This window comes from Catharus ustulatus, chromosome 2 (assembly GCF_009819885.2).
Source record: "Catharus ustulatus isolate bCatUst1 chromosome 2, bCatUst1.pri.v2, whole genome shotgun sequence".
NCBI lineage: Eukaryota > Metazoa > Chordata > Aves > Passeriformes > Turdidae > Catharus > Catharus ustulatus.
In genome coordinates this window covers 96,309,524-96,337,424 of record NC_046222.1, presented here as the reverse complement: position 1 = coordinate 96,337,424, position 27,901 = coordinate 96,309,524, and the positions used below count along the sequence as shown (strand labels likewise).

General features: G+C 40.8%; 1 protein-coding gene across 1 annotated transcript in view; it reads right to left on the bottom strand.

Annotated features, from left to right (window-relative positions):
* Positions 1-27,674, bottom strand: part of LOC117011306 (pinopsin-like) — an 87,527-nt gene extending 59,853 nt beyond the window's left edge. The window contains exons 1-2 of the mRNA XM_033086667.1: positions 27,599-27,674; positions 22,320-23,087 (exon numbers count right to left, since the gene is read on the bottom strand). Coding sequence (XP_032942558.1) covers positions 22,320-22,656 — 337 coding nt within the window. The 5' untranslated portion in view covers positions 22,657-23,087; positions 27,599-27,674. The remainder of the gene's footprint in view (positions 1-22,319; positions 23,088-27,598) is intronic.
* Between the last annotated feature and the right edge of the window lie 227 nt (positions 27,675-27,901).

Sequence of the window (27,901 nt, the reverse complement as noted above, 5' to 3'; positions counted from 1 at the left end):
ATGGTTAGAGTCCTGGGGTTCCTGGAGCAGTCCTGATTGCATGTTGAAAGGGATATCCTGCACTCTGTTCCAGTTATCAAGGACCAGGGGCAATGAAAAGAAAACACAGGTAACCTCAGGCAGACTGAGAATGGAGGGATGCACTAGCACCTTCTTCAGCAAGAAATTAATGAAGAAAAACAAAATCCAAGGCTTGCAGAAACCCAAGATAGATTTCTCACCCCCAACCTCCATGAAGGTCGATTTTACCCACTCACAAGCATTGTCTCATAGTTTTCATTCACTCACACTGTCACACCCACAGGGTCAGTGCTTAAGAGGTCTTGTCTGGAATTTCTTTAGTGCAACAGGTAGAACAAGAGACTCCAGCTATCAGTTCATAAAACCCCTTGCATACATGTATCTCCCTGGCAACAAATTGGGTTTTGGATAGAGCTTTTATACACTTCAGAAGTCCCCTGTCATTAAATCCTTCATTGCTTACAAATCCTACCCGTAAGAACCTTGTAGCTCTGAAGCGAGACTGCTGCTCCCTGTTGGCATTTCCTTGAGGTCATGCTCCTCTCAGTGGGTGCAGGATCCTCCACCCATGAGCTCTCACACTCTGTTATTACCCGCACACAATCCTTCAGGCTTGGCTGAGTCAATATCTTTTACTGCTGGAAGCAGAATTCTCTGTTACCTGCACAAGCTGTTCTCACTCTTCTGTTGTGCTGTCTCCAGGCCTTTACATCACCTTCTTTCCCTGCATCATCTGTACCGAGCTCAGTAACCCCACAGCAAGTCCACACATGCCCCAGTACCACTGCAGCCCACACCCAGCCCAAACCCAGCTGCTGAGACAGGGCAAAATGCAGCTGGAAGCCTGTGCAAGGCATGGAACCAGGCTGTGCCTGGCTGTTCTGCTGCTGAGCCCCATGGCAGGATGGTGCAAGCTGAGCACCCATCAGCCAGCCACGTACAAAAAATGCACAGGGGAAATCAAGGGGATAGTAAGTGATACTGAGTTCCCACCTGGCTTCTACAGGACCCCACTAATTACTCCACAAGGGCCTCCCAGTGGAAGAGGTTAACCAATAGCAACTCCCACCATTGCTGCTTAAATGTATTGCTGAATGAAGAGAAAATGATGCTTCATGCATTCACAAGACTCCACTCATATATGTGTGTGCATGTAATACCCACTCCTGGGGGGCAGCTTTCACATAATATCTGGTGTGGTGATTTAACACCAGACAGAAATCAGTCTCTAAATAAGCCATTCTTCTTTCCTCCCCCTCTGGCAAGAGAGGGACAAAGGCAGAGACTACAGGTTAAGACAATTTACTGAAAGCAAACAGCAATGGAATAAGAAAAGCACAGAAATAGCAGCAATATTAATAACAAAAGTATACAAAAAGAGAAACCTGCTTTACACACTAGGAGTTGTTCATCACCTCAGCTCAGTTCTGTGTGGCCACCAGGACAAACTCAGGGTGGTGGCTGTTCCCTTGCCCAGTGCTACATGGTTTCTCCAAATGAAGAAAAGGTGGTGGGCACTTCCTGCAGTCAGCACTCCTGTTCCCAAGCCCGAGATCATGATGGACAAATCCCCAAAAGCTGGATAGTCTGTACTTTGATGCCTGGATTTTTCCAGATCACTGTGCTCCACTGGTTCAATTCTATGTGGCGTGGCCATTTTGAACTGTTCCACCCTGTTCCACCTGGTTCCACTCTGCTCCTTTCAGCTCAGCTTGTCTGGGACCAGGCTCCCCTTCACCCCTCTACTCCCTGCAGATGCTTCCTGCACTGGTGCTACTTTTCAGCCCAATGTCTTGGAGCCAAGGCTGCCACTTTCTCAGAACATGTCTCCAAGCCATATCTTGGAGGAAGTGGGAAGGGGTCAGGGAGTGGTGACAGGATCCACAGGGCTGATCCCAGCAATCCCCCTCAGTGAAGAATGAGACAAAATGACACACCTCCAGGGGCACACTCACCTTTTCTTTCCCCCAAAACCATACCTGCAGGGATGATGTGCATTCCATGGAATAGCAGGCACATCTAAACAATGCTGAACTTCACCCCTTCTCCACAGCCAGGGCACCTGGGAAGGACATCATGCAGCTGGAACTGCAAGAAGAACATGAACCAGCAGCTGGGAGGCTGGGACCCACCAAAAGTTGCACCTCTCCTTTTGAAGCCAGGCCACCGTGCAGTGGTGAAAGTGAACTTGGAGAGGCAGGAAGCAAGGAAGATTGCTGTGCTGGAAGGGAAGGACATTAGCAGGGATGGAAGAGGCATGCTCTGGTCTCCACTCACAAATGCTGTAAATGCTGGCAAATACCTAACAGGAGCAACAGGTAGGTGTCTCAGAAATGTTGTGTGTCTTAACACAGCTTTGTTCCCTTCTTTCTAGTCCCTCAGTTTTCAGCTGCTAAATCTGCTGTTCCACTACCTGGAGAATATGCTAAAAAGCTCTGTGGCACAGTAAGATGGAGGAGGTAAGATGGAGATACACCCCAAGTTGGGAATATTGGAGAATCCTGTGCTGAGGTATTCTTCTGGATGAAGCACCTTTCATGGTGCTTGCCCAAGGACTTAAACACAGAACAGCAGTAAGAAACAGCTCTCTTCAAATGAAGCCTCTTAATACCTCAAATTTCGAGTTTTGAATTTATGTACAAGTTCTGCTACTGAATGGTATTACATAAATATGTTATTGAGTTATACAAAACTAGTTTCATCAGTGATTCAGTACTGTTTACAAAGAAAATAATTTTCCTGAATATGAGAGCATTTCTGATAGTTCTCTACAGAAATGAAACACTCCACACATGAAAATGAAACATAAATTAAGCAATTTAAAAGTTATGACATTTCCAACATATTTGTACTTCTGTATCTCCTTAGAAGTCTTTCTGAAAACATATCTTAGTATCATCTGCCAGGGACTATGCATGAAATACGATTTGTAGGTCTAGTATTTGCAAGAGAGGATTAGAAGCAGCAAGATGTAAAAAAAAAGCAGCAGCCTTTTTCTAACGGTTGCTTATTCTTCAGGAGCCATTTTGCTGCTCCGGGTCAAAGAATCATACCTAGGAACTGCCACAGCATTAGAGACTTTGTAAGAGCAATCCATTCTATCATCACCTTTGTTTCCATTTTTTATATAGCAGTTAATATATAACATTTATTAATACTGATAAGTAAAACAATCAGGCTCTGCTTCCATTAAAATCAATATATTTCTTCCACAAAAATACAGTGGTACTCACTCCAGTAGTGGCTGCCATCTGAGATTTCTTTGCAGGTGAGGAGGTAAGAATGTTAAAATTATAAAAGCAGAAACTTTCAAAAGGTGACTCACTGATTTGACCTGATTTTCTCATAGCATATTTTCCCGGGGTGACTTTATGATGCTGAATTCTGTTGAGCTCAGTAATAAGTTCTGCACCTTTGAAATGAGATCTGAGAATGAAGGAGAGAGAGAAGGAAAAGTAGTGGATTTTTTTTCCAGCTACATTTAAAACATAGAGATAAGCAGTGCTCTCAGATTTCTCCACTCTGTAGATGGACAGGGAGTTTTCCCTTGCTGTTTTCACTGGGTTTTGGTTAGCTGAGGCCAGAAGGTTTTTTTGGAACTGTTCAGCCACTGTTTGGTCTAGGAACACCAGGACTATGGTCCAGGGGCACCCCAAGCTGCACTGAGGCTGGGACACTGGACCCAAGCCCTGGAGAGACTGAGAGAGAGCCAAGCACACACCCATGAAAAGGATTCTGAACTGCAAAAGCACTTTCTCTGAATTTGCCTTCTCTTCAGAACAATGGGAGGTTCCATCATGTAATATTATTACAGTAATTTCACAACTATAAGGCGCACCAGGTTATAAGGTGCATTTCCAGGTCTTGCCAAATTTCCAAACTTTGTCCATATATAAGGTGCACCAGACTATAAGGTGCACTATTTTTTTGCAGTGAGGATCTGCGTGCAACAAAGTAACTAATTAGTAATGGAATTGCGTGATCGCGGGGTTTACTGGTGGGTGCTCAATTTGCAAACATTTTTCATGGATCGGCGTAGCCTTTAAACGCAGCCCCAGGCGCCCTCCCCGTACCACGGGCCCCGGCACTCCCACCCGCCCCAACCCTGGCTGGCGTGGCTCTCGTAGTGTGCAGCTCTCGCGGCTTGGCGTGCGGCTCTCACGGCTCGCGGCTCGGCTTGCAGCTCTCGCAGCTCTCGCAGCTCTCGCAGCTCTCGCAGCTCACAGCTCAGCACGCAGCTCAATCGGCTTGGCACGTGGCTCAGCTCGCAGCTTGGCTCACAGCTCGCACTTCCAGGTTGGCAAATTTCTGAACTTTGTCCATATATAAGGCGCACCGGATTATATGGCACACTTCCGGGTTTCGATCAGAATTTTAGTCAAAAGGGTGTGCCTTATACTCGTGAAATTACTGTAATTTTCTCATGTTTGAGAATACTTTGCTTGTTAAATAAATGGTACTTTCCACTTTTCTCAAAGCAGATTTATGTCTCCTGAACTGGTTGGGGTGAGCTTGAATTTGCTTTCTGGAAGGACCCCTTAGGAGGTTTCCTCCCAAATTTGCCCTAAACCAGGACACATGCACTTTAGTAACATATTAAAAACTCCTAAGTCACAGCATCACAGAGGAAAAAAGAACAAAACTTGTTAATTATTTAAATACAAATTAAAACTCCATTTTTCCTTCAAGCTCTGAGTCTCATAGTAGACATTTCATTGCTGGGGAAAAATCTATGTCATATACAGTGTCCAGTGAGGTTCTGCAAATTACATCTCTTTTTTCATGATACTGGAATTGCCAAAAAGTGACAGCGAGAATGTTGATTGGTCTGTGAAATCTGGGATAGGCAGCCTGGAATACAACACATTTAATTAAATTGATAGAACACATTTAAGCTAAATAGCAACTTTCATCACCAGTAGGGCTAGTGGGAAGATACCATTACATGAGCAAATCTGAGACAGAAACATGAAAGGTTGTGAGTACGGGATTTCACAAAACATTATTATCAAAGGTTTTGGTTTTTGTTGTTGGGAGGGTTGTGTTTGGGATTTCTTTTCATTTTTTGAGATGAGAAATACAAATTCATATTCAAAGGGATTCAAATGGGTCTGGAGAGTGGCAGACGTACATGGCTACTGCTCCTTCTTTACTAAACCTCCAGAATTTTGTCCATCTTCTCATTTTCTGTCTCAAAAAAAAAAAAAAAAACCAAAAAAAAAAAAACCCAAACATATTTTATGAGCCTGCATCCAACCACCAGCACATTTTGGCAGAAGAACCCAAACCTTTCCAGAGTTAAAAAGAAAGCTGAACCTAGAAGAAATTTAGAGTTAAGGTAAATGGACTCAAAGTGAGGACTGGTCTTGGTGGACAAACAACCAGTACTAGCCTGACTTGTCTGAAGTTCAGCGAGTAAAGAAATCACAGTAGAACTTTTTATGAGATCGCAAAACCACAATGTGAATATAACAACTGATTAGTTCAGGGCTAATATAAAGGACATGAACTGCAGAGGAGTGGATGGATGCCTCAAAAACTGACAGAAGTGGTTGAGAATGGGGTGTGCTTCCAAAACACTACTGGCTTTATTTGGATATGTCTATTAAATATTTATATTATAAACACAGAATAAATGGTAAAATAATCAAATTTGGTGACTCTTATTCTAGTTGCTCTCACTTATTAGAGATCAGAGCACAATTTCCTTTTGATTTTTAATGCATTAAAAGCATTTCTACATATTTGAAATTGAGAAAATATTTCCCACAATCATTTGTTGCACATTAGCAGTTACAACCATTTTCCAAAAACAGGCTACCTCAGATATCAACCACTCACTTTGAATAGAAATAAATCCACCAATTGCCATTAATCTAATGCCCGTAATTATCTGTTCTCTTTTACTAAGATGACTTAGAATCATGAGTCCATTAGAACAGGCAATCATTCCTTTCTCTAAAGAATTATCTTCCTGCTTAACTCTAATGGGAGTAACAGTTTAACTTAGCACTTGAAAGAAATCACTGTGAAATCACTGCTGGATCCAGCCCTGCTGGGAGAAATGACAACAAGCATTACTGGCCCTGTTCAATAAATCTTTCTTGGTCTTTTCTCAGTGGTCATTTCTGTATTTCATCCTTTGTACAACATACCCTTACCTTTGTGTGTGGTGGTATCTTCAATACAAACAGCATGTATTACTTTTAATAAAAAATAAATATCTTGGGTATTTCCTCTTTCTTTCCCCCTTCTTGGCTGAATTTTTAAAGGTGTTTATTTTGTGCTTTGAAAGCAGTCTTTAATTCCTATGCATCACTGAGTACTACTATATTTTTCTGCAATATTATTAATATGCCTATGCATCCAAACAACAAATTCCCAGTGGCATAAACAGCACAAAGAATTCCCTTTTGCATCTCAGTGATGCCAGCATAGCACAAAAACATCCCTGAACGTTCACTTCTGTCTCACTTTTCATATGTTATGCAGGACCCCTTGGCATTCTGCAAAGCAGGCTGGCCCTGGCAAGCTCAGCTTCCTACCTTGGCTGCCTCCATATCAGTGCATTTATTCTGCTGCCTTAGGGAATCGGAATAAGAAATGTCAGCACTAGATGGAGCTCCTGTACAGCAACATGTCGGGAGAAATCTCGGGGGCTCGTGTGCAGGAGAAAGGCAGAAACGGATGTAGCAGGAGGATGCTCTTGGGGCAGTCAGGTTCACTGCTGCATCCCCATGCCCACACCATCCTGCAAGCCCCCATCTCCTGCCAGGATTGCTCCTTTTGAAACGTGGGAGCATCCCCAAGACCTTCCTTCATGCTGAGGATGTGCACAGGTGTAATACATAACATGCAGTCTCAGGGGATTTCTGTGTGTGGAGCATGGCACCAAACAGGCTGAGAGGTGGAATGGCAGTGTTGGCATCTGCTGGCCAATGAGCCAGGCATCCACCAGAGCACACAGCCAACGTCCTTCCAATGAGCTCCTCCTTTTTCACTGAACCCAACTGCTTATTTTTAATAATAAGGGTATATTTCTAAAAATTTTCTGTCTGGGGGGTTTCTTTGGCAGTTCCCATTCTAGGGGTGGAACACGCTACAAATACTAACTCTTCTGAGTCAAGTTTTTCATGTCTAGTGGTCAAACTGGTTTTTATTCTAATTAGACATTAATTGGTCAATAAGTAGTAATATCTGATACTATGAATGCAGTCTCAAAATATGATGACCAGGCTTTACACTGCCTTTGAGCCCACAATCTCTCATGGTGTGGAGGTGAGATGAAACACCAGAGAAGGCTGCTCCTGTCTCTATCCAAGATCACAGTCATGGCTGAGGGATGTGCAACGAGGAAAAGCAGTATTGCCCATTCCTTAACTGCTCCAAAGCACCTCAAAGAGAAGATCTTTTGCTACATCCATTAGAAAATTAAAGATAACTGATGCAGACAGAAATCCTTTACAGTACATTTTCACCCAATCAATATGTCTAATCTGCAGCACTGGATAGATGGGTGGAAATTGTGGAAATTGCACTAGAAAGTATAGAAGTGGAGGTATGACATACTGGGGCAAGCCTGGCTATCCTGGAGGGAAGCTATACTTCACTTAATCCATTAGAGATCCTTGACAGCACTGTGCAGATAGGGGTGATGCCTACTTGGATAAAAACTACAGTAATTTCACGATTATAAGCTGCACTGAGTATAAGCCGCACTTCTGGGTGCCAGCAACTTTTCATTCTTTGTCCATACATAAGCCGCACCTGATTATAAGCCGCATGTTACAATACAGAGTGTGATAAAAGGTGTCTATTCTATCACCATCTGTTGAGGGTGGGGGCAGTGATCCTTAACTCTGCAGCAGATATTCTGCAAATGGGCCATCCACTGAAACCAGGCAGGGCATTGTTCTTTATCTTTTCACAACCCATCCTTCCTCCAGGGAGTCATTTTCTGCTAATGGCCATTGAGTCCCACTGTGTAACTGATAAAATTACTGCATCCCATTGGAAGTTGCTCCAGCCAGGGGGAAGGGCCCAACATTTCTTACCAAGATAAAAACAGAGGTTCTGGACTCCGGAGGAAAATCAGATTTCTCCACATCACCACTGGACCTCCGGAGGGAAACTGCACCTTCTGCAGGAGCACTGCTTCAACTGAATCACATCTGTCACTGCAGGAGGATGCAGCCACCATTTAATGGGACTGCTACCAACACCCTGCCTGACGGGGTATCAGGTTGTACTCTGACTTTGTCAGGGTTTGGCGATTGTTTCTTTGTAGTACTGTATTTCTATTTTAATTTCCCTAGTAAAGAACTGTTATTACTAATTCCCATATTTTTGCTGGAAAGCCCCTTGATTTCAAAATTACAATAATTTGGAGGGAGGGGGTTTACATTCTCCATTTCAAAGAGAAGTTCCTGCCTTTCTCAACAGACACCTGTCCTCCAAACTAAAACAGCAACTTTTTGTTCTTTGTCCGTATATAAGCCACACCTAATTATATGCCGCATTTTGTGTTCGGACCAAAATTTTAGTCAAAATGGTGTGGCTTATAATTGTGAAATTACTGTACTTGGATTTTCAAACAACTTTGACTAGCCCTAAGACTTTTAAGGAAAGTAAGCTGCCTTGCCTTGCAATAACAGAATTCTTCATGTGAATAAATAATTCAATAGAGGTAGGAAATAAAAAATAGGAGAAAAAATTAGTTTTCTTAGTGGAAACTGTGGACAGCAAATTTCCCCATGGATCTGTGCTAGGCCCTGGGCTATTCATCACATTAATAAGTGATGTGGAAAAGATGGAGAAAATTGACAAGTTTTCTGATCATACTACACAGAATAACTCAAAATAACAAAAAATTACTGCAGCACAACCACATGAAACAGAGCCATTGAGCAGATGAGATGCAATACTGATGTAAACTGCCATATGTGTAGGAAAACAGACCTGGCTTTAAATACACAGCAATTGTTTCTGACATACTGCTCTGCAAAGAGTGTTATGATAGAGAACTTTACACAAACCACTTCCACTAAGCAGCAATGCTCAGCAGCATTTAGAAAAGCAAACATCAGAACTTATTAGAAACGGAAGACAGAGAAAAGAAATAGAAAAGGTGGACAGGGAAAGATTATTTAGTGTTTCCTACAATAAGCAGGTTTTCAAATTGAATCATCAGCTTGCAGACTCAGACTACTGGAGAAGGTACAGTAATTTCACAACTATAAGGCGCACTGGATTATAATGCTCACTTCCGGTTTTGGCAAATTTCCGAATTTGTCCATATATAAGGCGCACCGGACTATAAGGCACACTTTTTTTTTGCAGCGAGGATCCGCATGCAACAAAGTAATGAATTAGTAACAATCACGCCAGCCATGCTGTTTTGGGTTATAATACAGGACGTGATCAAAGTATCTACTTTATCACTATTTGTTGTGACCAGGTGGGGGCAGTGATCCTTATCTCCGTGGGAGATACTCTGCTAATGGGCCATCCACTGAAACCAGGCGGGGCATTGTTCTTTATCTTTGCACACCCCATCTTTCCTCCAGGGAGTTATCTTCTGCTAATGGCCCATTGAGTCCCACTGTGTGACTGATAAAATTACTTTACCCCATTGAGAGTTGCTCCAGCAAGAGGGGAGAGCCCAGCCTTTCCTACCTAGATAAAAACTGAAATTCTGGGACACCAAGTCGCCCTCTATTCCCTGGACTCCAGAGAAAAACTGGACTTTTTTTCCATATCATTGCTGGACCTTCAGAGGGAGGCTGCACCCTTCTACAAGATCACTGCTTCAACTGAACCACATCTGTCACTGCAGGAGGACTGTAGCCACCATTTAATGGGACTGCTACCAACAGCCTGACTGACGGGTGTCACTCTGACGGGGCGTCAGGTTGTACTCTGACTTTGTGTTTTAGTTTGGAGGACAGGTGTCTGCTAAGAAAGGTAGAACCCTCTCTTTGAAATGGAGAATGTAAACCCCCTCCCTCCAAATTATTATAATTTTGAAATCAAGGGGCTCTCAGGTAAAGATATGGAAATTAGGAATAACAGTTCTTTTCTAGGGAAATTAAAATAGAAATACAGTACTCCAAAGAAACAAACTCCAAACCCTGACAAAGTCAGAGTACAACCTGACACCCCATCAGGCAGGGTGTTGGTAGCAGTTTGATTAAATAGTGGCTGCATTCTTCTTGCAGTGACAGATGTGGTTTAGTTGAAGCAGTGCTCCTGTAGAAGGTGCAGTTTCCTTCCAGAGGTCCAGTGGTGATGTGGAGAAATCTCATTTTTTTCTAGAGTCCAGTAGAGGAAGGGCTACTCGGTGTCCAGAATTTCAGTTTTTATCTAGGTAAGAAAGGTTTGGCTCTCCCCGCTAGCTGGAGCAACTCTCAATGGGATAAACTAAATTTATCAGTCACACAGTGGGACTCAATGGACCATTAGCAGAAGATAACTCGCTGAAGGAAGGATGGGTTGTGAAAAGATAAAGAACAATGCCCTGGTTTCAGTGGATGGCCCATTAGCAGAATATCTCCCACGGAGATAAGGATCACTGCCCCCATCTGATCACAACAGATAGTGATAGAATAGAAACTTTGATCACATCCTGTATTGTAACCCAAGACACTTTGTCAGTGTTTAGGGTTTGTTTTGGCTGCTGTTCGGCTCGCAGCTCGCACTTCCGGGTTGGCAAATTTCTGAACTTTGTCCATATATAAGGCGCTCCGGACTATAAGGCGCACTTCCCAGTTCAGACCAAAATTTTAGTCAAAGGGGTGTGTCTTATAGTCGTGAAATTACTGTAATTCTACTTGCATAGTACATAGTTAATAAGTGGAATTCCTTGATACATTTCATTGTACATACCAAAATTTTGCAGGTTTCCTGAGAGCAAGCGGAATGGGAAATAAACACAGGAAGGCCTATTACATTCAAAAGTACTGCTTGATGGAAGATAGGTATGCCTACACCACAAATCACAGGCTGTGGTACTACGTAGTGGAAAAATATCATTGGATGTTGAAAATTATCCCAGCTTTCAGTTTAGTATTCTGGAAGAATAGCTAGGCAAAATACTTTGAATGGCATATACTTGGTATCTATACAAACAAACTTTGCAAGGCATAACTTAGTTATTGAAATGATAAGAAGAAACAATTACAGCACAGTAAGAAGTTAATACCTGCTTGTATCTGATACCAGTATTTCTTTTCCAAAGGTCTGAATGGCCACAACCCTAGAAAAGATATTAACTTGTAAAACTCCTACTCATTCTCAAATGCCGTGTTCAACATACCTTGGTGCACTGACCAATATAGAAAAACTTCCAAGAAGCAAACCAGATGGTGATATGTCTACTGCTCTTATTTCAAAGTATATTAAGCTAAGGCTTTGTCTTGCCTCATAACCTGCTTTCTACCCTTTAGAAGAAACCTACTTAAATCCTGACTGGCATATTTATCTGGCAGCATTTCATCCTACTCCTGTGATGTGATCTTTGCCTCTCTCCAGGATATTAAATAGAAATCCATTTTCAGTTTTAAGAAGTACACATAGTAAAGCAGTCCTCAACATACCTTGGTCCTCTTGCACTGCCACATGTTTTTTCTCCAAAAACTGAGCAGTTTAAAAACAGCAAAATTCAGAGGTTTGGATAAACTGGGGCAAACTGCTTTGATTTGTTACAAAGAATTGCATGGAGAAGAGTTCTTTGGTGCACCATAGTCAGTGTACAGAACATATAGATAATACACATGGAAATGCCATGTACATACTCCAGTCTTTCACTGAGAGGCAGAATCTGGACCTTGTCATCACTACCATATCAGCTCCTACCCTAGAATTGTTTCTAAGCGTGCTGAATTCACACTGGGGCAGACAGATCAGCCACAGTGCTGGCCCTGCTGCCAGCAGTGAAGGGGAGAGCAGAGCCCACCCTACTCTGCCCTGGGCTGCCTGCTGCAGTACCCAAACAGCTTGCCTCATTTCATTAGGGTGATTAAACAGTCTAAAGAGGTACCCTGTAACTCCACTAGCAGCCCCAATGCAGAACATAAATAACCCCCAAACTGTAATTCTGGCAAACAATAATGCTTCAGTGTGCACATGCACATAAAAATTAAGTCTAACCATTGCACATCCTAAAATTCCCATAAGGTCAAGTGAAACAAGATTATCTGTGGTTTTGTAAAATTCATTCAATTTCTTAGCTGAAAGCAAATCTTTCCAGATGTTAATGTGCTATTCCAGTACTCAGAGGTGTGCACTAGACTCAGACAACACTTAGATATTAAGCAATAAAATGTCATATATGTGAATTAATTAGTGGTTTTGAATTTTAGAAATTACTGAACTCCTAATTCAAGAAAAGTTTTTCCTTTCCTGTTGATTTGTAAAGATGATCTATTCCTTGTGAATTTTTTTACGATCAAGTCTTCTTTTTGATACCTTGTTTTCTTATAGCCACTTGGTCCTGAATAAATTTCTGATATAAATCTCTACAAAAATAATTCAACAGAAAGAAACTTTCTTCTTTTCATTCATTTGAACCCTGTTGACTTTGATTCCTTCTTGCCATAGTTATCTACTATTTCTGCTCTTAATTGCATTAGTGAAACCAATAGAAACAATAAAAAATAGGAGCAAAGGAAAGAAACAATAGAAGATATAACTGGAAAACAACACTAGAAAATAAACAGGTAGTGAATGTCTGCCTCTAATAGACACTGTGAAATAGACGTGAAGATTGCCAGCTTAGCCCAGTGAGTCATTAGCCTTCTGCTTTGTGGCTGCTGTACTTTCTCAAGGAACAGCAGAAGTTTGTGTCTGGACACAGGCTGGGACTGTACTTCCATCATATTGGCATTGTCTGTGAAATAGGCCTAAGAAACTACAAACAGGAGAAGTAACATAATTTAACAACATGCTGGGAAAGACTTGTTGGCTGAAATAGCCAGAGCAATTGAGCCTGATGTTGATAGCTGGCACAAGAAACCTTCAGCTGAAGCAGGTGCAGGCCAGCACAATGGCAGAAGAGATGGTACCCAGGTGACCTTGATTAGAGGCATTACCACCCAGACCATGGAGAGATGCGTGGGGAGCCAAGCAGCCCCAGGAACCTGAGGTTTCCCCTTTGCATGGGGTGATCCCATGATTGCATCCCCTGATCCTCACTGAGCCAGCAAGGCAGGGAGGGGAGAGAGGGGCAGCCAGGTCCCACACTGCTCAGGAGGGAAAGCACAGGGACATCTCACAGAAATGGGATGAGAGGATGTCATTAAATGCCTGCTCACAGCGGTGCTCCCTTGCATTTGCTGTCTGCAGATTCCGAATGTTCTTCCTGCCTGTATCAACTACAGGGAAGTTTATAGCAAACAGAGGTAACTATGAGTTAGTTTTAAAAAACCACAAACAATCCATAGCAAAATCAAATCCACAAATCTCCCAGTATTGGGAAGCATTTGGATTATTTAAGAAGCAAATCATGTTAGCTGAGAAATCCACAGAAGCAATTAAGTGGTCTGTGAATCAGTAGAGGCTGTAGTTCATTGACGTTACTGAATCTTCAGTTCCAGAAGCAATTCCTCAGCTAGTGTTGACATGTAGGAAACCACAGATGTAAGCAGAACAGTTTCAGCTTTCAAAGAAACTTCTTTTTTAGTGTCAGCAGACTAATTTAACAAAATTATTTTCTCACTTAATACACTTTTAAAATTAGAAATTTAGCAGAAACACTAACATAAAAACCCCCAAGCAAAAGCAAAAAGAATACAAGCCCTAATGATTACTTTTAAGTATTTAGTATTTGCCACAGCTGAGGGGGAAAAAGACTTCATAGTTATCACCTACTATTGTGTCATTATTTGGAACCATGCCAATAGTTTTGTATCCTTTTTATCACTGAAAATTCTGTAAGTTTATTTTGCTTACTTGACTGGCAGACTGCTTAAATGCTTCCTAAAAAGAAAAAGACATAGAAAATTATTGTCATGAGTTAAGAAACTGTCACTTGGTAACTTAGATGTGAACAGCCAGAGATAATATCCTCTCTCTGACATACTTCAGGGGCTACAAAGGAAGCTTAAAAGTTTTCCAAAAAATACCCAATTCTGTTCAGATGTGCCAGCATGTGGATGGTCTTAACAGTTCCTAGAGATTGTTAAACACATATTTTAAAATAATATGATTTAATAGCCCCTCACAACCAAAGTCCATTGCTCTGTAATGTGGGTTTTTTTACTGAATATTGCTTATTTACTGAGTTCTATTTTATTTCATTATATCCACTGAGGGACCAAAAAGCCAGCTACATTTTAATGACATATTTTTTTCACACGTATGTGACCTGACTACCAACAGAGCTGGCTTCTGCTTTTTCCTAAATTAAAAGAAAGCCAACATCAGGCATAGCATTGTCTGGGTTAATGCCATGGCCCAGGATTAGGGAAAAGGGCCTGGAAATGTCAACAATTAAACCTGAACTCTGACAGAAATGCTGTTTCATCATCTCCAGCAGGGCTTCTAGCAAAGATCTTTCAGACTCAATTCACCATCAGGATAATTCTGCAGGAAGTCCAACATGGTCTTTGCCTTTAAACTCCTATTTGAGGTATCTATGTGAATTGATATTGTTTGTGTATTTCTTTGCATAAAGTCTCCAGCATTCTGCAATGTGTGGCCATAAGACAGAACCAAAAGTATGACACTGTGCTGCAGGCATGGCTGCCCAGTTGGAAAGGATTAAACATTGGCAGAAATCTGCAGTCACTTGCACAAACACAGAAACAGACCTTGTGCACAGGCAAAACAGTTTTTTGCATTGACAGCTGACGTCTGTACACAAAAAATGCCAAAGAAGTGATTGATTTCCTTATAGAATTCTTTTGTTCTTCTGTCCCTCTTTTAAGGGACACACTCACACAAACTGTTGTCCATCCTTCACTGATATTTTTTCTGTGTGTTTTTTTGCTGTTTTCTTTTGTACAGGCATTAGAAAAATGGACTCTAGACTCTAGATCATACAACAAAACATGGCAGAAAAAATTAAGGATGGCAACTAAGGGAAAAGAATGTTTCCATCTACGTGTGGCTGCTGGTGCAAACTGAGGGTACCTGAGGATGTTTTCAGAGCACTCTCCAGCTCCTGTTAGAGCCATTGCTTGAATTTCTGCAGTGATGAAAGATGAGAGAGGGGAGGAGGAGGAAATGTGTGCGAAGGGTTCTGGTACAGCCCACAGCCCTACTGCTCTCTGGCATGGAGATGGGGCCCAGCTGGAGCTACCCAGACCAGGAAAGGAGAAGCAACCATGGCTGCTAATACAGACATCTACTGCATATCACAGGATCTTAAAGCTGTTAGCATCAGCAGCTATAGCCTGTAACACCTTATAAATGGGTCACTTGAATGACACTGTCCTACTTTTCAGCTAGACTACAGTTATTTTCTTCTCAGTAGCTCTCATAGTACTATGTTTTCTATTCAGAACAAGAATGGTGTTGATAACACACTGATATTTTGGGGGTTTTGCTAAATTGTGTTTATCCTAGGTCAAGGGCCTTTTTTCCTTGTCTCATGGCCTGCCAGTGAGGAGGTGCACAAAAGAAACTGTGAGGCAGCATAGCTGGAACAGGTGACCTAACCAAAGGAATATTCCAGATCATGGCACAACATGCGCAATGTATAAGTTGAGAGGAGTTACCCAGAAGAGCAGCTGGTAAGGATCTGACATCGGTCAGCAGGTGATAAAAACTACATTGTGCACATTTCCCCCCCCTTATATTGTCATCATGGTTATTATTTACCATTATTATTGTATTTTACTTTATCTTCAATTATTAAACTGTTCTTATCTCAACAAAAATTTTTGCTTTGATTCTCCTCCCCGTTCCACAGGGAGAAGAGAGGAGGGCTGCACAGTGCTTCATCTCCAGCCCAGAACACATCTTGGGTGATACTCTGCTGTAATCAATGCAAAACTTTCTCTTATATCAAGAAGGTGTTAAAGTGCCTAGTACCAGAGTGAAGTCTCTGATTTCAGGAATAACATTCAAAGCAGGGCATTAGGTGTTCCATTTCCACTTTCTTTTCACAGCATGATTCCTTATTTATCATGTTTTCCAAAATTTTTGCCCAAGTTGTCTCCCAACTTTAAGCGTTTAAATTGAATGCAGGAGTCCAGTAGTCATGCTCTACAAATTACCTGTAGAAAGAGCTGACAGTATTTTCCCTACATGATGAATTTGGGATTGCAATATTGGTAAGAGGACTAGGACAACTCTTCATGGAAACACAACAGACATCTTAAGAATGCTCACTCTTCCACAGCTATTCCAGGTGATTTCAACTTTGTACAGTGTTTAATGCCTATAGGAAATAGAAATTCCTGGGAACATCCTGGAAGAGGATACTGAAGTGGGGAGGGAATTACAAACAAAAGTAAGAAAATTAGACAAAAGAAGCAATAAACACCCGGTTTGTGAGGGTCATCTCATGACTTCAGAGAGGTACAGAGGAGGTATCTACCCTTGAGCTTGGGTTCCTTTCATAGTCCATGGAGATAAATGGGTGCATGTAGGACACATCTCGTATCACCCTGAAGAGAATGTCTCTGATGTGTGCACATCAGAACAGCTTGCATGCTGGCAGTACAGATTTGATTTTCTATTGATTTTAAAAGAAGCCTTGGAGATCGGAAAATGTCTGATTTCAGTCAGATGATTCTAATCTGTCTCTAAGGGGTTAAGCATTTCATTTTTTCCATGTAAGTATGGCCTTGAGAAGTATATTTAATAATATTCAACCACCTTGTTGATTAGTTTTTAAATGACTGTAGCAGGTTAACTTCAGTTTCAATAAAGAGGAGATGCCAAGAGAGGAATTCAGATTACATATCTTCTTAATAACTACTTATGTAATTTTGTTTATTATAAAAATCTAATGCATATCAGGTGCTGGAAATTACATAGAAAAACTCAGGGCAAACTGTCAATTGTCATACTGTATTAAAGTAACTAAAACCCTCTAGGTCATGACAGCATTTCTCCTTTATTTTAGATAAAGGGACTTTATCTTTTGACTTATTCCCATGAGTCAGGCACTGGCTTTCCCCCCCCTCTGTTTGAATTAGCAGCTTATTTCTGATAGTGACCAACTCCTGAGGAAAGCTTGCATGGGTCACAATGACTGCAGGCATAACACAGTCTAGGCACTTCAAACAGAGAATGTTTTCAGGGTCAGTTGCAGAACTATGTTTTCTTAAGCATTGGGGATTAGCTGTGTTTCCTACCAGCTTTATTTATAGAAATATCACCTTTAATCCCACCCCAAGCCCACTGGAAAAGGAGCAATCAATGATCAGTGGGCAGGTAAGGAGCTGCTAAGGGTGGTTTTGCACTGGGAGATGAGTACTTGTTGCATCAAAGCTCAGAAAATATCAGATGAGTTCTTGCAGGATCAAGCCAAGTGAGATTGTCTTTGCTTTGGAAAAAAACATATATTTTCACAGAAGAGTCATTTATTACATCTCAGATCTCAACTGCATCCCATAAATGGGGAGTTTCTGGTATGTTGAAAGTCTATACTCTCAATGAAGTACCTTAGTTTAATGCAGTGAGTCTAAGACACAGCATATAAAATCAAGGTAAAATACTGAGAAGAAAATCATTTGTTTAAGGTCATGAGGCAGCTGAACTTTAACTCAAAATCATGAGCAGCTCCATTTCTCATTCATTGTGTTCTCTGGTAGTTTGCAGGGGAATAAATCGATAACTGCTTTATGTGACTGAAAAGATTATCTACCCATAGAGTTGAGTACAGGGCTTCTAAAAAGATTAAAGTCCTCATTTAGGTATGACCTTGAGTTATCAATGGATATTAGGACACATCTATATGCCTTACTTCAGTTCAAATAGGATTGTAGCTCTCTGCAGCACTCAGGGCTGACAGGATGCTGTGTGGGAAGATACAGGCATTGAGTCACAGCTTTTGTATGACATAGGCATCTCTGGCTCCTCTAGAATAGTGATGTTCTTCTGCACAACACTATTCAGAATTCATTTTTTTACAATGGAATATTGGAAACAATATTCTCGGGCAAGCTGCCAGGTATTTTAACTACCATGAAGATTAAGAAAGAGAAAACAAAACAACCAGCACACACCTGAAAGCAAGAGCTAAGAGTTCAACAGGCACAAAAATCTCCCTGCTGATAATGTGCCTCAGAACTTTACCAGCATTAGAATCTAGTGCTGGATTTCTGGAACGAGAGACAGCTTTGTCTTTCTTACATGTATCAATTTATTTAATATTTTATCCAGATATGATATGGCATAGAGTAGTGATTCTAAGAATGAACGCCAGAAGTCATCTGAGCTCAAATTCAGCCTGTCCTACATGTTTGGGAAGTTTACATTAGTGCAATTATCTTGGGAAAAAACAATTTTTTTCTGAAAATTTTCATCTGTCCAGAGATTTGAAGGCATTGTGGAGAGATTACTTGTGAGATGGTCAAAACTGCAAGACAAACTTAATCTTAGGATGGCATATCACTTCCTGTGAATGTGGTCTCTATGGGAATGCCTTAAAAATAATATATTTTTCCTAAATTAAAATCTAATGCTTAATAAGTTCATGATACATTTAACAATCCTACTTTCACCTTGCCTGCAAAGTTTACTGAGAGTTCAGCTGTGAAAATAGATCCTGTCCCTGTCATTTTCTATGTTTGCTTAAAGTATAACCATGAGCCTGTCAAACCATGACAAAGTGGTGGGTAATGGCAGCAAATTTTAAAAATCCATCCATTTCCCCAGCTCAGTGATGTGTGCAATTTCCACTGCAGTGACCTAGTTAACAGAGTTGCAATCAAGGACGACTACCAGGGTAAAATCATCTGCTCTGGGAATAGACCATGCTGTTTCTCCTCTAGCTCCATTCCTGGTGCTTCCCCAGATCAAGACCCAACAGCTCATACTTCCACAGCAGATCTCACAATATTTAATTTTTTCCTTAAAATCCCCATTGCATGCTTATTGATCAGCATCTGCATTTCCCATTAGCTTCCAAACCTTGTGCTTTCCACGTATGGTTTGAAATCACAAAACAGATATAGGCATAGCAGCAAGCAATTAAACCAAAAACTACACTTTGTCCGTAATTTTTCTCCACTGTGCCCATGGCAAGCCCCTGGTGCTCATTCTTGGGTGATAGCTTTTCAGTGCCTGGGGTAGGCAATGGATTGCCTGGTAAATTGCTTACTCGATTTCCCACTGACATCAGCATACATTGCACTGTCGATACTGCTGGCAGGGGAGTCAGATCTGCTTTCCAGATCACATCCCAGACATGGGATTTTAAACAAGGTAAGATGGTTTAGAGGGGAAAAAAAGAAAAAAAAAAAAAAAGAGTGATCTCTCACCTTGCATTTACATTTGAAACAAAATCAAAATCTCAGCTTCCTATTTCCACTCCCTCAGGTTCATCTGAGCCACAGACCTTAAGGATAGCACCTTCACTCTCCATTTGGTTTAAAACACAAAAGGGGCTTTCACTGTATCAGAAAACAAGTGGGAGAGGAAAAAATTACTTTTAAAATACAGTCCTTTCAGAAAACTTGTAAGAATGAACTGTATTTATAAATACTTTGTGTCTTAAACATCGTGAAATAATCAACAAGATTAGTTGTCCACTTAAAGTTTCTTCACAATTCAGAAAAATACTGCATTTATGGAAAAAAAAAAGGTACATACCTTCATTTAGTACAAGAAAATGCAATTCTAGTGGGGCCAGTGTACTTAGAGCATCACAGAATCATCAAGGTTGTAAGAGATCTTCAAGATCATCTAGTCCAACCAGCAATCCAGCACCACTGTAATTATCACAAAACCATATCCCTGAACACTTAACATCATTAATTGTATGTTCCTATACAGTTGTTTATCCTATCAGGATCATCCATCCTATGACAAAAAAAAAAAAAACAAATCCCAAACAGATAATGTTGAAGCATTTTTTCTTACCAACCTTGGTGATGAACTTCAGTCCATCTTAATTACCTTTCCTATTACACATCTCTATTCTAATTCTTGTGGATTAGGGCCCTTTCTCTTATATTTGATGGGTCAAAATCAGATGAGGTACTGAAGAGAAAGCTAATTTTTTATCTAATAGATGTATGAGATTTCTTTAAGAATAGCTGTTGGAGTGTGGAAACAGAAATAGCTATAGGATGAATAATGATATTTATCAGCAGATAAAATTTGTTTGTAAAGACATAAATGTTAGGTACCCTGCTATTGTTATTTGCTTTTATTCATGCTATATATCCCAATCAACATATCAACATTTATATCATTATGCCCTTTATACACACTAATGAAAGAAAAAATGTGAGTGCTGCAAGACTTTAACATGAACTATGCACAGTTTAGTAACTACTTGTGTTTCGGCTGCCTCAGCTTCCCAGGACACCCCACTGACAGCAGCAACACCACTCAGAGGAGGTCACCTTTGGCATTCTGGGTTTTGCTGTTTTGTTTGTGTGCCCCTTGATGATCTAACCAATTTTAAGAATTACAGCAGAAACTATCACATGAAAACAGATATCACAATAGCACAGAAATCTGCACTCCCATGGCACTCCTGCCATGCATCCGATTCATATAGATCTGACTTGGAAGAGAAACTTACCCATTTGCAGGTTTAATGCCACAGTCAGTGGGATGGTAACTCATATGTATGCAGAAAGAAGCCAGCAGGCCCAAATGGGCACCTTAAACATGCTTTTTTTCCTAAGCCCTTGAACACCCACCTGTTTTTCCCCCTTCTCTTTGAATGTTATTCCCCCTTCTCACTGGAAAATAATAAAAAGGAAGCTCAAAGTATGGAAGGGAAAAAAAAGCCCTAACTTCTTTCTGCCTGAGAAAACTACTTATAGAAATACTGGAGTTCATAAAACACAAAAAAATGAAAACAAAACTTGGAAGAAGTCATCATTCTGCTCAGCACAGACCCACCTGAAAACGACCTACCAAAACAAGCCAAGGTAATGTTGACCATAAAGTCTATTTTTGGATGGCCAAAGTAAGTGCTCTTATATTACACAGCATTACTAACTCCTGAGACTTCCCTTTGGGCAAAGCAGCAGTTTCCCAAAGGAAGTTGCCAGGATGAGTTAGTGGTCATGAGTGGAGCCCACACTGAGGAAGGGACAGGTACCAGAGACCACAGCACTGGAAGCAGCAAAGTGTTTATAAAGTCAGGTAGAGAACATGTGTTTGAATCCCACCTGATTTTACATCCAAATGTGCTGTGGTAGCATTTCTTGGGTCAAAGGGCCTACACAAGATGTGCTGCAGTCCAGGGTGGGAGAAGAGCCAGGAATGTGTTTGTCCTGTTCTCATGGCCTGGAGGCACCAAAGCAAGGATATGGAGCAAGAGCCTACATCTAGGAGAGACTGTGCCAAGTCCCTGGTCTGGGTTAGATAAGGATCACATCTAGATATGCACCTACAGGCCAGTTCATGCTTTAGTGGATCTTTTTATGAAAGTAGAATACATGAAGAATGGGTCACTACTTGGTAATGCAACAGGGCCCCCCAAAAAAAAATCCAGTTACAACATTTATGTCTAGCAGTGCAAAAGACAGTTGCAAAAAAAATTTGTCTGGACAGGAGAAGAACACTGAATACTTTTCCCATCACTTCTGACAAATCTATTCCTGCAACTTAATTTTCTACTGAAGCTGCAAGCAGGCAATTCTAAAATAAAGATTTTACTTTGCAGAAGAGAAATCATCTAATGATGAGAACTCACTATCTAGGACATGAGGAATTCATATTACAGATTGAGAGATAATTAAAAATGATAAATAGAGTACTTTCAGGAGGCTTTGTTCATGACAGAAACTGCACTGAGGGACCTGTAGTTCAGCAATGGCATATATTTTCCTGAAAAGGAGGGAAGTATTATATATGTTCATACAGTTAATTGAACTCTCTCCAATGGCTTGCCTTTTTTTAAATTCCATTTTTAGCTCTTAAGAAATAAGTAATTTTGAAGAATGAGATATGTTAGGAAATATTTATTAGATCAATGCTACTCTTTTTATTAAAGTCTTTTTTCAAAATGTTGTAAACTATGCAGGTCACTTGTGCTTGACCATAACAAGGCAATAAAATCATGCTCCAGTTCACCACAGAAGAGCATTTAGCTCCCTAATCACGTTGTTTCATGCACCAGTGTTACAAAGAAGAATAGTAAAGAATTATCACAGAACTCTTACCAAAGCAGGAATTGACAAAGCCATACCACCTGCAAGTATGGTCCCCTCCAATCCATTTGCCACGGATGTTGGATGCAAAGCTGAGGGTAGTGCCCGAGATGCACACTAACATGTCACTGATGCTGATGTTCAGGAGAAGCATGTTAACTGGGTTACGAAGGGTTTTAAACTTGCAAAAGAGGATGAGGACAATCAAGTTATTCAAGAAACCAAACAACAAGATTAATCCAAGAAAAACAGCCACTATTGTGTGCCCACTTCGTGAGAGTCCAGCCCTTGGCTCAAACGGATCTGCAGGTGCCCCAAAGCTCAGGTTATACGTCCAAGTGTGGTTCATTTCAGACTGTGACGTGGATCAGTGAGGGCAGAGACACTGGGTGCCCTTTGCTGCAGTATTCCAGCAGTTTCCCAGATGTCATTCCATCACAGATTAAATCATCTCAGGAGCCTTATCATCTTTGCTCAGATGAGACATCTCTTAGATGGTTATGCAGGTGTGAAACACAGGACTATTGCAACACAGGACTATTTTCCTGTGTCTTTCCAGGGGTCTGTTCTGCAGTAACTCCAGGGCAGCAGAACCAAGCAAACAATCACCTCAAATTCATCTTTCTTGTTTAAACCAAGGATAATATTAGATGATCTTTTTTGATGCCCAGAATGGAAGGTATCTTAAAAAGATGCTTCAGCATGGTCTCCTTCTTCAGAGCAAATAGACAGCCCTATCAGTGGCAGCTACCTTCTTTTCCTCTGACAATGGGTATCTTTCTGAAAATACAGATAAAACAAATGGTTAAAACCAAGCAAGGCTTTCCACACAAAGACAAAAATAGGTATATCATTTACTAACAGTTCCTCCTGTTTTGAACTGTAACAAATATCTCCCATTCTTCTCAGTTTTCACTCTGATTTTTAACAGAAACATCACTTTGTTTGCATTTCCTCGGATGTTTTAAGCAATTTTTCCCTAGTTCACAGTTTAGCATAGAGAAGGTCGTTTGCACCTTCCTAGCAAAGTTCTTCATATGAGAAAATGCACAGCTGGACATCTTTTGCATTAGCTTCCCAGAGGAAGAACTCTCTCCATATTAAGCCAATTCATACTAGTAGGTTCATTCTTGGCTTGACCTTAATTAAAATGGCGACAAATTTAGGAGGATAAGGTATTTCTTTACCCAAAAAGAAAAATATCAAATGCAGTCCCTCAAGCTCTCATGTGCACACAAAGGTTTGCAGATCTGTGGTAACAATATCTCTCCTCCCACACTTAGCAGTGAACAGATGTCCTCTTTTATTATTTATAAAGCAGCCAGACACCCAATGCTTCACATCTTTCCTATCACAGGCATAAATTTTACCCACATGCAGTGAATACATTGTTTGTGTACTTTGGGAAACAATAGTGTTTAATGTGGATTCACAACTACATAGCCTACCTTCCCTGTGGTTACAGGCAAATTCTGCACAGAATTTTCCATACAAATGGAGATACATATATATATATGTATATGAATTTCCACTCCTTAGTCCAAAATGCGTGATACCCATAGCTTGCTGGACTAAAAAAATATGAAAGCTTCTCTTTCATGTGTCATATACTCCTAGAATGATTGCACATGTTAAAATAGAGCTTCTCCTATATTACTCCTAACTGTTGTTTTCTGGAAATTGTCATGTAGAAAAATACGTATTTAACAACTGGAAAATTGAGAGTTCAGTTTACTGAAGATTCAGAGTTGTTTGCTTTTTTCTTTTATATCTTTGTGTCATGGTAGGCATTTAGAATAAGTATTTTGTCTTTCTATTTCTCTACTTTCACAAACTCACTGGGCTAAATGTTGAAGTGTTGTTAAAGTCTAACATATACAGACTGCCTTAAGGTGTTTTTCTGGTGAGTAAATTATGTACACTTCACAGACCTTCTACTGTTTGGTCATTGAGAATCTGAAACACTGATGCTTTCTGATATTTTCCTCCCCCTTTAGGAGGTACATGGTAATTTATGTTGGAAAGGGTCCCAGGTAGCATATATAAGAGAAAGAACTTTTTAAGTCCTCTTCCTACAATTTTGAAAAAAAAAAAAAAATCTCTTACCCAATTCTGGTTGCAGGTTGTAGAAGGAAACTAGCTGGTTTTAACCATTAATATATTCTAAATTTACTTGTAATAGTGTTTGAAAGAACAGTGTTAAAATTTAGTGGAACAAAAACCAAATCTTAAAAATATTCTTCTGAACATTTCTCCTGTGAGAGCAGGCTGAGAGATTTGGTGCTGTTCAGCCTGGAGAAGAGAAAGATCTGGAGAGACCTTGTTGCAGCCTTTCAGTACTTAAAGGGGACTTTAAAAAATTGGGAGAAATTTCTTAGCAGAGCCTATAGCAAAGGAGTAAGGCTTTTAAATGAAAGGAGGGCTAATTTAGGATCAATAATGAAGTTTTTTACAACAAGGGTGGTGAAACTTTGAAACAGGTTACCCAGAGAGGTGTTTGATGCTCATCCCTGGAAGTGTTCAAGGTGAGGCTGGACAGGGGTCTGAACAACATGACTTACTGCAGGGGGTTTGGACCAGATGACCTTTAAATGTCTGTTCCAACACAAATTATCTTATGATTAAAAATATAGCTCAAAATATGAATAATAAATCATAGGTCTATTATACAGTCATCCTGCATTCTTAAAAACATACCAAGAGTTCATATTCATAGTGCTTATAAAAGGACATTTACTCCCTGGATGGGACTCAGCTGACTAAAATTTAGCAGTGTGACACCAGGTGGGCAGGCACTGCCCGGTGCCCAGGTCATTTCTCCACTGACCACCACTCATACAGCTTTAGCTGGGCAAGTTCTGCCCTGGTGTGCTGCAAATTAATGCACAGGCAAGACGAGCAGGTCTTGAAAGTCCAATGAAAGACACATTTTAAAACATTAGTAGTCACACTGTGAAGGTCAAGCCATGCAGCTACTCAGTATCAAAAGATGATAAACATGATGCACAAAGATGAGCTTCAAAAAGTTTTGGGTGAGTTTAAGAGACAGAAGTCTGCAGAGAAAGACATCCGAAGATCTGGACTATGTAGGAGCAAGTCTCTTTTTAGGAGCTCATGTACAAGGTACTAAGTTTTTTGCACTTATGGATGAACTAAAAACCAAATTCAGATTTCAAAAAAAGCTTCTCAACTCTAATACTAATCCCTTGATGAATGGGTCCAAGTTTACCTAATGTTAGCATTTAACTGAACAATACACATTACTGTTGAAAAAAAGCTTGTAGATGAGCTTTTGTGCTCAGAGGTTCACTTGATTTTCTTTTTTTTTTTTTTCCTCCAGAGAGATAGCTTGGTTTAATAGAGGTTACTATGGAACTCTCTTAACCCTGTCTTAGAGGTGACACTCTCCACCCCCCAGGGCTCCATGAGCTAGAAGGACAGCCTGAACCCTCCCAACTCCTAGCAAACTTAGGAGCTTGCAGGATTGCCAATTCTGCTTCTCAGAAAATCTTAAATAACCCAAAACAATAACACCTATGATTCCATCCAAGGCAAATAAATGATCATCCAGTTTGTCCCCTTGAATTTATCAGAGTTGACAAGGAATGGAAAACATATCCAAAGTGATACAAAACATATGGCCAGGTGAAATGGGACAAAGTTTGTTTCATGTCACCAGTTATTAAATGCTGCATCTGTTAACTGGTTCTGACAGTAAAAGTCTAAAGATACAGCAAAACAGACACCCATCACTGCTTGTATTTTCTCTGAAACAGTCTTCAGAGAAAAAAATAAGGTTTCAGAAGATGTTAGATCAGCTTCTGGGAACACAGCTTTAATACTGAGAGTGAGAGGCTTCTTTTTGCACTTGACACCACACATTAGTTTGAGCAGTACAGCTGGCTTATTTCGTTTCTCACTTTGCTCCCAAATAACTTATTGAACACATTAACTTCACGGGTTTCCAGCTGGGAGATTCCTTACCATCTTCTCTTGCAATGTTGTGCAACATGCCAAAGACGATGCTTAATTCACTTTAAATATTTAAAATTTGAAGAAAATGCATAAAATAAACAAAATCAAACTTCATATTAATTAAAAAACCTTACTTTTTCCATTATATCTACATTATTTTCTTGGGATATAAAGGAGCTACAAAAAATCCTCTTATATTTACATATTCACACAACCTAAATGAACTTCTTGTTCAGTTCATATAAAAATCAGTTTTAGAATAGTGGTTTTCCTTCATTTAAGAACTTGTATTTCTAAGGAAAAGTTAAATTAAAAAACAAACCAACAACAAAACCAACCCCTTTACATAACATTTCAAAGACAATCCCAGATGAAATTTTACGAAGGAAGAGTCATTTTTTTGACCTGCTGACAGAGTTATGACAGGAATAATGTGTTTTTGAGTGTTTTTGTGTTTTTGAATTGTTTTTAACAGAAAACACCCAAAACCAGAGGTATCACCTAAAACAATTCTTTTAAAACACAGCTGAAAAGATGGGGGGGTATTCATGGGACTTCACAACACTGAAGTCAGAATTCCCATCTGTTCTGGACTATTTTTTCCATGCTCCAAGCCACACTGCAAGATTTCAAGAGATCCAGAGAGAGGTCTTAAGTTTCAGTATCTCCCAGCTCCCAAAACCTCCAGTCTGTGTAAGAATCTCTTGCATGCAGATCAATGGACTTGCTTTCAGTAGTTCATGTTCGTGACAGACAGACATGGAAACGAGAACAATGTATAAGCACAAAGCACATGTGATGAAGTGCACACGTTTGAGAGAAGAGAAGAGAAGAGAAGAGAAGAGAAGAGAAGAGAAGAGAAGAGAAGAGAAGAGAAGAGAAGAGAAGAGAAGAGAAGAGAAGAGAAGAGAAGAGAAGAGAAGAGAAGAGAAGAGAAGAGAAGAGAAGAGAAGAGAAGAGAAGAGAAGAGAAGAGAAGAGAAGAGAAGAGAAGACTACTTTCATTTAGTATATTTAAAGTCAAGGCAACCTCTCTTACGTGCAGAGGAAGTTTATGCACAGAAATGTCTGTGCTAGGAGTAGATGAGACAGACCCATTCTTGAGCTGGGTTGAAGCCGTCAGCAGCATCTCAGAGCCCGAGTCGGGACAGCGACGGCAGCGGGGACTGAAAGCCCCTCCTGAGAGCCCAGACTTCTAAACACTGCGCCAAGCAAAAGCTTCTCCAGCCAGCCTCCGCTTAGGATTCTTCTTCTACAAACTTTTTCACACATCTGCGGGAGGGGACCGTGGAGCAGAACACTGGAAGAAAAACCCACCTGTATCTTTCATCCACAGCGACCCAAAGGTGCGACAGCCACCCAAGTGTCCGGCAAGGAGTCCCGAGTGGCGGCGGCAGGACCGCGGTGCCCGGGCGGAGGTGGCCAGGGGCCGGGAGCGCTGGTCCGCACCCGCGGAGCCGCAGGGCGCTCAGGGGGCGCGGGATGGAGCTGCGCTCGCCCTGCCCGCCCGCACCTTCTCCTTGCCCTCCCCGCTGGGCTGCGAGGACACCCAGCCTCGAGAGGGCGGGGGAGAGCGAGCAGATGTTTCTACCAAATTAAAGAATAGGAGCGAGGCGCATC